Here is a 10,510-nt window from a genome sequence, read left to right on the forward strand (position 1 = left end):
GAGACATGGAGACATCCATTTCCTGTTCCAGATGAGGGAACTTGTTTTCAGGACTGGAAGCATCCTGATGATGTACTAAGGCCTGAACAGCAGGCCTAAGCACCAAATTGCCTTGCAAGATGAATCTTGAGCATGATGCTATTAATACCATCAAGGTTCTTTAGATAAAAATAGATGATCAAAACATTTATATTAGTAGTTCTTAATGCCAAACCTGCTGTTGTAGAGACATTTGTATAACTTTGTGTAAGATATGTTAAGAAATTGTCCCAACAGATATCCCTAGAGGCTTGTTAGTAGAATATTTTACACAAAACCCTCCCAGCCCTGGCCCTGACTGGTTGGGAAGTGGGTCATTAGTACCAGATGTTTTCTGCACAAAAAGGTGAACAAGTTATTTGGACTGTTTTATTTGGGTCTCTAAAGCTGGCCCCCTTTTTTTGGGTGAACTTGGAGACCTCACCATCAAGTAATGATTTTTTTTTAAATTTATTTTGCTTATTTTTGCTTGTTGCTGAAGCTGAGTGAGTAATAAGCTTATTGTTTTATCAGATGTATCCCTTTAGTTCTGTGTTGCCTCAATATTAATAGTAAAATAAGATCATTCTTTCCATTGGTGTCTGTGCCCACCCCATCCCCCCCATCAACTGGCAAAACACCTTCCATGGTGTATTAGGTGCTTTTTTCTGCTGGTAAATGGTTTATGATCTATATTTAGAAATTAAGCTAGAGAAGGAAATTATCCGTAGGGAAAAAGTGCCATTTGAGTGTACTTGCTGTTCTTTGGTAAATTTGCCAGGATTTTGGATGCCTGTGCGAACAGCTTTCTGCCTTTTGCTTTTAAACTTGAAATAAAACCATTGGTCCAGGTTTTAAATAGTGACCATATTTAAATGGATATTATACAGTAGGATGGTTTTCTTGTTTTGTAATCATGATGTCACTGATAACCTTGAGTATTTGTACTGAAGTCAGCCTTGCTACAGATGGGCTCCCAGCCCACCAGAGAGCCTTATCTCAAAAGCTGGCTTGACACAATCAGAGCAGTGGCACAGTATAGAACAGTGGAAACTTCAGGATCAAATAATTCTCAAAAGATGTTCTCTGCAAGCATCTCTCACATCACCTTACTCAGGACAGTGGGATTTAGGTCAGAACTTGGAGATTCCAGAGAGAAGCAGTCATAGTGCAGTATCTCCTGCAGTAACTATTGCCAGGTTGCCTGTTTGTTCCAGACTAGAAGACCATCTGAACGCATCATCCTGTGACCCAGTGAAGCCTTCTGAAGTTACTTGTAATTCACCTGGAACACCAACAACGGATGAGCCATGGCCTGGGACAGCCCTGAACTGCAGACAAGACTTTAAAAGCCACGTGGTTCCAGGGCAGGTGTCAGAAACAAACTCGATGTGTGATGCAAAACATTCCACATTGAGCCTTGAGCACATTGTTCTTGGCAACTGTCTGCTAAATGATCCTTCGATCTTCTTTGCATGTGAAAGAAATAATCTCTGTGATGTTTGCTCAGGAAATGAAACAGGCTGCTGTGCTTCTGCATCAGGAACTGCCAGAACCTCTGAAGATGTGAAAAAATCTGAATGGAACTGTATTTGCTCTGGTCTTGAAGTACTGGGACTGAATACCAAGGGGAACTCAACTGTCAAGGGGAACTCAGACAATTTTTTAGGTGTTACTGCAGTTCTTGTAGGAGGATGTTGCTCTGATGCAGCAGACTCCAATATGCCAATTGAGACAAATGATGCCTTTTCCACTCATCAAGGAAAGCAGCTACTGAGTGGTGTTGCCACAGAAGCTGATTCTGGATGGCTAGTCACCAGAAGGCATTTACAAAACTCTGAGGAATCCTCCAAAGCATTTCCTGAGAAACATGAATTCCTTGCAGAAACTGTGGGGGACAACTCCAACAGAAATCCCCTGAAAAGCAAAGGTAGGCCTGAAGAACACTGCCAGTTCCTCAGGCAGCACAATATGGAGATCAAAGTAACATCAACCCCAGTGAAACAAGAAGGCAGGCTAAATCCAGCAGCTCCTTTGACCTGGGGGATTCTGGAAGGCAGCTACATGGGGAATTGCTGCCACAGAGATGGTTCACAACTCAGTAAGTGAAACCTTGTCTCCTTCCCCAACTCATATGAGGGTGCTCCTTTTCACACACACTTTTGCAGAATGCAGACATTTCTGGTTAGAAGTTCACAGTTGGAGAGGAAGGAAAAAGCATCTAGAAGAAAAAATGGTATTTAAGTCTACCCAGAGGGTATTAGAAAATGAGGTAGTATAAAATACAAAGCTGGTAAGAAATTAATCCCCACTGAGAAGTCAGAAATACTCTCAAAACACAATTAAAAAGTGTGAACCTGAAAACTTTTTCTGAACAGAAAATACAAACTCCACTGTAAAACTGTAAATTGTATTAAAATTGTATAATGGAATTTATTTTATTCACTCCTTCAGCTGCATCCAGTGGCTTGTTGAATATGTAATCTAGAATAATAGTGTGAAATGAATAAATCACAATTGGACACTGCTGGAGGTGGGAACTCTGGAAGTAGCTGATAGGTACCTCTAGAATAGTTGTGCTGCTGTCAGCCCCTCTGATGATTCTTTACTGAGCAGGTGTTCCCCAAATTTGGAACTTTTTGTCAGGAGCTCAGAATTTTCTCCTAAAACCTCCTCGGTCTTGTTCAACACTGCAGCTACATTCTACCATTTTAATTTCCTCACCTCTTTCTACAGGCATACTCTTCGAGGTGAAATGTGCAGAACTGCAGGATCCCACTGTACTTTTCTGTGTCTGGGTGGTGAAAGAGCTTTCACAGAGCCAAAAGGAAGCTGTAGCAAAGACTCAGCATTTGTTTGCCAGCCTAGCAAACTCTCCCCAGTCTGTTGCTGATCTTTCTACTAAAAGTCTTGGAGAAGTAAGAAATCCTACCTTTGAATATTGAGCGTTTCTCTCCTTGTTTGACTGTAAAGCTGAAGCTAAAGTCAAGAAGTTTTTCAAATTAATGACATGAATTGGTGGAGAGGATGTTGCTGTTTCTTTTTTTCCCCACTTTTTAATATATTAGGACAAAATCTCAGTTGCTATTTTGTAACTCTTCTGGTGTGGGGCTTCCTTTAGTTGCCTTTCCAGCCTGAAAAATGCAGTTCCAAACTTCAGGATACTCAAATAGTGCAGTTCTCACTACCAGAACCAAAGATTACTCCTTTTATCTATTCTTGCATGTCTGTATATTTTTTTCAGTATTTATTAATTTTGTAAATGTGATTCTATGGCTGGTCATTTTTTGCTGCTGTTGTAACCTGCATATCTGTACTTAGGCCATCAGATCAACTTCGCTTTTTGACAACTCCCGAAGAGCTGAAGATCTTGAAGGATTAAGAGCATGTGAAGGAGAATATGCAAAAAATTACAGCACTCTCAATCTTATTGGCAAAGGCTCTTTTGGCTTTGTCTGGAGTGCCAGGAGCAAGAAGGATCACCAGGAGGTAAAGTATTTCTTGTAGTTCTATTGCAATAATAATTTAGGATGAAAACTAAAAGGTTAGAGCATTCATATTCTGTTAACATTACATTGTCAAAAGCTTCTTTTTGTTAGTTTGGGGTTTTGCATGGTTTAAACAGAAATCTGTAGTAATGGAAACAGGATAGAAAAACATTTGCATTGATGTTGTGTATAAATGTTACCTGAGACAACAGGTGCAGAATGGGTTAATAAACTAATGAATGCAGCTAATGGAACCTGCTGAAAGAAGTAGACAATAATTTTAACAGAACTATAGGTTTTAGTCTTCTATTACTAAAGATAATAGCAAACATCAAAATTTTTATTGTGCCATGACTCAAGAATGGGGAGTAGACGTGTTGAGATTATGGCACCTCCTCGTTTTCAGAAGAATTTTGGGTGCTGAGAGGGCAAGTTCCGGTGTTTCCCTTGCATGGATCTTAAGTGCTCATTTCCCTCCACTGCACCCATGTGCTGTAACTGGTTGATAAGACAGCTGGCTTGTCAAAGCCTTTGGAATTCAGAGCAGCAATAAATATATTTCATTTATGTGTATCATTTTGGACTAAATTAATTTAAACATTTCAATATACTATAAGCTATTCACATTGGGTTACTTCCATGCCTTTAGTAATAGGAGGCACTAGCAGATTTCCTGGAAATCAACTTACCTGACACTCAAAGCCATGCTTTGGCAGGTGATGCTGAATGCTATTGTCTACGTAGGTTGTTGTAAAGTTCATCTGTAAGGAGAGGGTGCTGGAGGACTGCTGGGTAGATGATCCTGACCTGGGGAGGGTCACTCAAGAAATTGCAATCCTGCAGAAGCTGCAGCACCCCAGTATCATTAAGGTACAGTGGCTCAGAGTTGATGCAGTTTGGGTGTGGGTGTTCCTCTTCAGGAGTGAAGTGTCCTGTACCGAATCTGTCTTTTCAGGAAAGAAAGTAGCCTGTTCATCCTGCTTTGTTTTGGAGGGTGTGTGACAGCAGACTGTTGCTTGCTTCCAGACTTTTACCCCAAACTGATCTGAAGATGTGATTCTTAACAGAAAAAAAGCTATTTCAAGATAAGATGCATATCTTGGAAGTGTGATGTCACATCTGAACATGTACTAGTTCAGCAAATAATCTGGGCACATCTTGTTTTATACTCTTTGTTTTGAGGTTGTTGGTTTTGGAGAGGGTTTTTTTTTGTTTGTTTTCTTTTCTTCATAAAGAGAATTCCTCTTGGATTTAATTCTGCTTGCAGTTTTAATTCTGTACTCTTTCCATGAAACATTTGTGCTCAGTGAAATGAGACTTTAAAGATTATAATATACACCAATTAAATCTCCAAGAGGAGAGCAGTGTTTGTTAAAAAAAAAAAAGTTACTTTTTTGAGGATGAAGCACATGATTAAACAGGTCTTTTATTTATAGGTGCTAGATGTATTTGAAAATGAATGCTTCTTCCAACTGGTGATGGAGAAGCATGGATCTGGTCTGGACCTCTTTGCATTTATTGATAATCAGCCCAACTTGGATGAGCCATTAGCAAGTTATATATTCAGACAGGTGAGAGCAGAATTGCTACATGCAGGTGAGAATTGGTTAATGTAAGAACCAGGATTCTGTGTCACTTAATACTGGCTAATCAACTGGTGGACTGAATTGGAGTTGTGCTCAATATTTCCTCACCATTCTTTAGGGCTGATTGAAATGCTGCCTCCAGAAACCTTGTTAAAGTTTACTTAGGAACAACAAAGCATTTCCAGGAACTTACTTGTGAGGGTTTTCTGTGGAGCCATGGCCCCTCAGCTGTTACCAGGACAGCACGCAGCCCCTGTCACCCAGATACCATTCATGTTGCAGTCACATTTCCTCTGAGGAAGGAGGAAAACTCACGGAAGCTGCCCCAAGCCTACAAAAGGCCACATTTTCACTTCAGTGCTTAGTTTAGACTGGTTACAGGAGTAAAGGGCTCTGCTCTTTAAATCAAGACATTATCTTGGATTTTAGGTGGCATAATGCAAAGTAACTCAGGGTAGTTTCCTCTGAGTCAGGAGCTTGCCTGAGGGCTGAATTGCCCTTTGTTTAGTGAGCTAACCACAGCAGCATGCCCCAAGTAATTTCCCCTGGAGAGTTTTGGAGTAAATTCCTTGCTCTAGGTTGTGCAGGAATTGCTGTGGTAACCCACCCACACCTTTGCTGTGCCCACTCTGCCCTCAGCTGGGGTGCTGATGGAAGATGGAAGCCAAAGGTGTCTCTTCAGCCTTGTGATGGATCAGCCCTATCCTTAACCTAGCCTGGGGTTTGTAAGGCTGAATTATTCCCTCATATCTGCGCTGCATTTCTCTGCAGAGGCAGATTTGTATTATAAATAGAAACTTTTCTCCCTCAGCCATCTGCTTTTCTTGTTAAAAACATTGTAGGAGTCAGGATCATCTCCAAGGTGATATCATTCTCATGTTATCCTTAATTATGGCATTAAAGCATGAATCATGCAGGAAAAAGAATGGAGTTTAGGAGTGATTATGTTATTTATACCAAACTTGGTTCTTAAATGCTTCGTCATCCTGAAGCATGGAAGGAACACACCAATATCCTTCTGGAGAAACCAAAGGACCCTCCAAATGAAGCTGGGATAAAAATAGGGTAACTTGCAGGATTGTAGCAGTGAGCTCCAATGCTCACAATCACATCCTGACTGCAGCATCCCCTCCTCCTGCACATCTGTGAGGTGAAAGCATCAAAGGCTCTTTAAAGTGTCTCTTCCAAGAGCACTGCAGCAATGATGAGAGGCAGGCCTGGGGCCATTTCCAGTTACCATAGTTAGGATGTGTATCTTGTTTATGTAGTGTCAAAACAAACCAAAATGTGACTCATCATGTTGATGATGCCACATCAACTCTCCAGGGACTCTGCGTAGTAACACCTAGTTCTTTCTGTCTCTTCCAGCTTGTATCAGCTGTTGGGTATCTCCACTGTAGGAACATCCTTCACAGAGATATCAAGGATGAAAATATTGTCATTGCTGAAGATTTCACAATTAAGTTAGTGGACTTTGGTTCGGCTGCCTACCTGGAACCTGGGAAATTATTTTATACCTTCTGTGGGACAATTGAATACTGCTCACCAGAAGTGCTGTCTGGCAAACCGTATGTCACCCCCTGAAAAGTAATTTTTATGCCATCACACCAAAAAAAAAACATGTGGGCAGGGCTGGAACAGAGAAGCCAAGCTGCTGTGCCATTGGAACGCTGCTAGAGTAACCAACCACAGGAAACTGCAGCTCGATTTAAGGCACTGCAGTGGCAGAAGTCACTGTGAAGGTTTTTGCGTACAAAGTAGGGCAATCTAGTGACAGAAGTCAAGTTGTAAAAGCTTGAATATGTACTAAGTTGTTTCTAAATCTGTTGTCAGGCTTTCTCTAGCAAAAGCTGCTCTTTCAGAGAGGTGGAGTAAGCAAGTATTGCTGTTGATAGCACCTTCTTGCATGTCTGTGCTTTGTATCCTCCCACTCTCATCTTCTCTATGCTTTTTTCTACATGTTTCCCTCTGTTTTTGCAGTTTGATCCTTGTTCATCTCCCCACTGATTTTTGTACTCCTTGGGACTCAAGGATTCTTTTCTTGCTGCTGTTTTGGATGTGCTACCTAAATCTTGGCTCTTTTCCCTCTTCTTTCCCTCTCCAAGAGCTCTGTACCTAGCAGCTGGTGCTCTCATAGCTGCTCCACAAGGAAGCCTCCCCAACACAGGGGTGGCACTGCTGTGATTGTACATGCCTGGATGGATCTTGCTCCTGCTTCACTGCTGTTTCCATGGATCCTTCAGGCAGCTTCTCCTAAAGGAGTGGGGGAAAAAGCAATGCAAGGAGGAGAGGAAGTTCCTGCTGGGAATGAGCTGAAAGGTGAAGCAAGCAGCTCTACCCTGAGAGTTCCACCTCTTACTGTGTGAAAGAACTAGCATGTTTTCTCAGATGGAATTGAGATGGTTAATAGTTATTTCCAAATAACTTTTGTTTTGAAAGGGCTGGGAGGATGTTTTTGCTCTTCCAGTTAAATATTTACTTCACAGTTTTGGCTGATGATGAAGAAGGTGGAGGGGTAAGTTCTTGTCACCAGCTTACATATGTGGAAGTTTGGGTGCATGTTACACATACTCATCAACAGAAACTGGTTAGCTGTTCTGTGGTTGGTTTTATTTCCTGGAGAAGGATAAAGGTCCTCAAACACATGAGGACCTTTTTAGAATTCTCATAAACTTCCTATGTTAAAACAAAAATTGGAAACAAGGGCTGTCAATGCCCTTTGCACTTTCTTTAGCATATAGCTATATACTTGCAATTTGAATTATCTCTGAACAGGTACCATGGCCCTGAGCTGGAGATGTGGTCGCTTGGCATCACCCTTTACACTCTGGTGCTTGGGGAGAATCCCTTCTGTGAGCTGGAGGAGGCCTTGGCAGCTGTCCTGAGTCCTCCTCACCCTGTGTCAGAAGGTGAGTTCTTCCCATTTGCTTTTCAAAAGGAGCAGATCTCTTTGGAAAGTATAAGCAGTGTTTTTTCACCCAAAATAAAGAGGAAGACTGAAAAAAATGCTCCCTAATGTGTTCTGTGATGATTTGGAAAGCTGCTCAGTGCAGCAGAGTTTGGGAGATTTGTCATTCTTTGAACATAGACCATATCTCTCATTCCCAACCTTCCTGAGCCATCTTCTGCTGTTTCTGCCCAGGTCTCATGGATCTCATGGCTGGGCTCCTGCACCCTCTTCCAGAGCAGCGCATGACTCTGGCCACGCTGGCACAGGATCCTTGGCTGCGACAACCAGTGAACCTGGCAGATTATACCTGGGAAGAAGTGTTTGCCTCTGCTGAGCCAGCTCAGACCTCAGGCTAAAGGCTTCCTCATCTAGGGATGACTTAGAAAAGTCTGAGCTCTGTTAGCAGGATAGGTCCCATTGGAAGGTTACCTGCTGATACCCACATATTCTCAGTTTATTAATGTTCTTACCCAGGGCATGTTTCAAAGATGTGAGGCAAAGATTTTAATGTTTTTTTTTTAATTGTTCATAACTTAGAATGTATTTTTATTGCCTGGTTTTACTTTTTATATGTAGTTTATATCTGTTTCTGAAAAGTGAATGAATAAATGAATGATTACATGTCTGTTGGTTTTCTGGAGTATGTGTGCTCCAAAGGAGACTCAAAACCAGATCTGTAATTGCATGATTTGGGTGGGATGGCTAGGTTGGTAGTGTCCTTTTTTTTTTTTTAATATCAGCATCCTGTCTATATTCAGGAAAATAGTCCTCGATTTTGATGAGACAGAGATATTGGGAAGAAGAAATAGATCAAATAAAGAGAATTTGGTCGAGACACAGGTAACAGGAACATTTTGGGGTACAGGTCAGCCGGGATGGAAGTGCTGGGGAAAAGCAGCAGTTTGGCCGGCTGCTGCAGCTCTGCAGAGAAGCAACAGGACTCGGCTTAATTACTAATTAGCTTTGGTCTCTGCTATCAGAATCACCTGCGTTCTGCAGCACCGTGCCCCGGCTCTGGCCGCGGCGGGGATGACGAGCGGCGGCCCTATCAGCTCCAGCAGCGGGGCCGGGCTCTACGGGCGGAGGGTTCGGGGCTGTTCGTGCCCCGAGCGCTCCAGCTCCGGCCTCCCACCCCGCCCCTCGCTCCGCCCGCGCTGCCCAGGGCGGGATAGGGGTCGGGCCGGGGCGGAGCGGGGCTGGCCCTGCGGGGCTGGCCCGGCCCCACCGCGGCCATGGCGGGGCTGCTGGGGCTGCGCGGCGCCGGGAGGGCGCTGGTGGCAGCCCGGGCGCCCCCCGCCGCCTCCGGGCCGTGTCCTGCTCGCGGCTGCGGGGAAGCGGCGGCGCTGCGGGCCATGGGCTTCAGCCGGGAGCAGGCCCGACGGCTCCTGGCGCTGCAGCCCCGGCTCGGCCTCGAGCACCGGGAGGCGGCGGCGGCGCAGCTGCTGCTGCTCGGACTGAGCGCCGAGGCCGCCCTGGCCCTGCTGGAGCAGAGCCCGGCGCTGTTGCGGCTGCCCACGGTGCGACTCCGGGAGCGCGCCCAGGAGCTGCGGCGCCTGGGGCTGGACGGAGGTAGGGCGGCGAGCGGGGGTTCGGGGGGGACACCGGAGCTCCGCCGCTGACCCGCTGCCCGCAGGCCGGCTGCGGCGGGCGGTGAGCCGCTGCCCCCAGCTCTTCCACGTGCCCCGGAAGAGGCTGGAGACGGCGGTGCGGCTGCTGCGGGAGCGCTGCCTTTTCACGGCGGAGCAGCTGCGGGAAGTGCTCCGGACCTGCCCCACCGTCCTGCTGGAGGAGCCGCGCACTCTCCATCACCAGTTCCAGGTGAGGACCGGGGCCCACCTTCCTGCCAAAACCGGCTACGGGGATAGGGCTGTGCCTGACACCCCCCGTTCTGCCCGCAGTACGCCTACTTCAGAATGGGGGTCCAGCAGAAGGAGATGGTGAAGGCTCGGCTCTTCCAAATGCCCTTTGCCGAGCTCCGGAATCGGCACATCTTCCTGGAGCGCCGGGGGCTCTACGTGACCCCACACAAAGGGCAGACCCAAACTAGTAACCCAAAACTGAAGGACATCCTTCAGGTCCCAGAGAAAGACTTCCTGGCCAGTCTGGCCTACTCAACCCCAGAGGAGTATGAGGTCTTCAAGAAGCTGCTGGCTCGAGAGGAGAAGAAGGAGGAGGAGGGTGTGGACGCACTATACACAGAGGATGATGATGATGATGATTTGGAGAGTGATGAAAGTAAAACAGCCTGGGAGTGAGGAGCGGCAACGAGGTGCCCGAGCCCTCCCCTGCTGTTGCACTCTCTGGGTGCTTTGGGCTCCCACCCCACACCAGCACAAGCTGGGGTGGGTGCAGGGCCTGAGTGGTGGGGTACCAATAAATCCCATCTGTCAAATATAACGACACTCATTCCTCCTCCTTGACCAACTACTTCAAAGAAAACCAAAGAGTTTCCATAAAGTGTTTTTATT

The 10,510-nt window shown here is 45.3% G+C and overlaps 2 protein-coding genes across 14 annotated transcripts in view; both read left to right on the forward strand.

Moving 5' to 3' along the window:
• Positions 1–8,592, forward strand: part of PASK (PAS domain containing serine/threonine kinase) — a 17,919-nt gene extending 9,327 nt beyond the window's left edge. For 5 of the 13 annotated variants that reach the window (XM_088060897.1, XM_088060903.1, XM_088060904.1 and 2 more), the window contains 8 exons: positions 1,218–2,119; positions 2,755–2,936; positions 3,340–3,507; positions 4,251–4,376; positions 4,943–5,077; positions 6,461–6,660; positions 7,868–8,001; positions 8,235–8,592. In XM_088060897.1, the coding sequence (XP_087917023.1) occupies positions 1,218–2,119; positions 2,755–2,936; positions 3,340–3,507; positions 4,251–4,376; positions 4,943–5,077; positions 6,461–6,660; positions 7,868–8,001; positions 8,235–8,398 (2,011 nt within the window). In that variant the 3' untranslated portion in view covers positions 8,399–8,592. The other 8 variants (XM_088060898.1, XM_014258391.2, XR_015773434.1 and 5 more) reach the window with 7 other exon arrangements.
• Positions 8,593–9,274: 682 nt separating this feature from the next.
• MTERF4 (mitochondrial transcription termination factor 4) lies at positions 9,275–10,439 on the forward strand. The gene is made up of 3 exons (XM_005529633.3): positions 9,275–9,611; positions 9,676–9,860; positions 9,941–10,439. The coding sequence occupies exons 1-3, from the start codon at positions 9,275–9,277 to the stop codon at positions 10,295–10,297; spliced, it is 879 nt and encodes a 292-aa protein (XP_005529690.2). The 3' UTR covers positions 10,298–10,439.
• Positions 10,440–10,510: the final 71 nt, after the last annotated feature.

Source organism: Pseudopodoces humilis, chromosome 11 (genome assembly GCF_049639895.1).
Source record: "Pseudopodoces humilis isolate 2021_Gansu_Grassland_sample_001 chromosome 11, ASM4963989v1, whole genome shotgun sequence".
In the NCBI taxonomy this organism is placed as follows: domain Eukaryota; kingdom Metazoa; phylum Chordata; class Aves; order Passeriformes; family Paridae; genus Pseudopodoces; species Pseudopodoces humilis.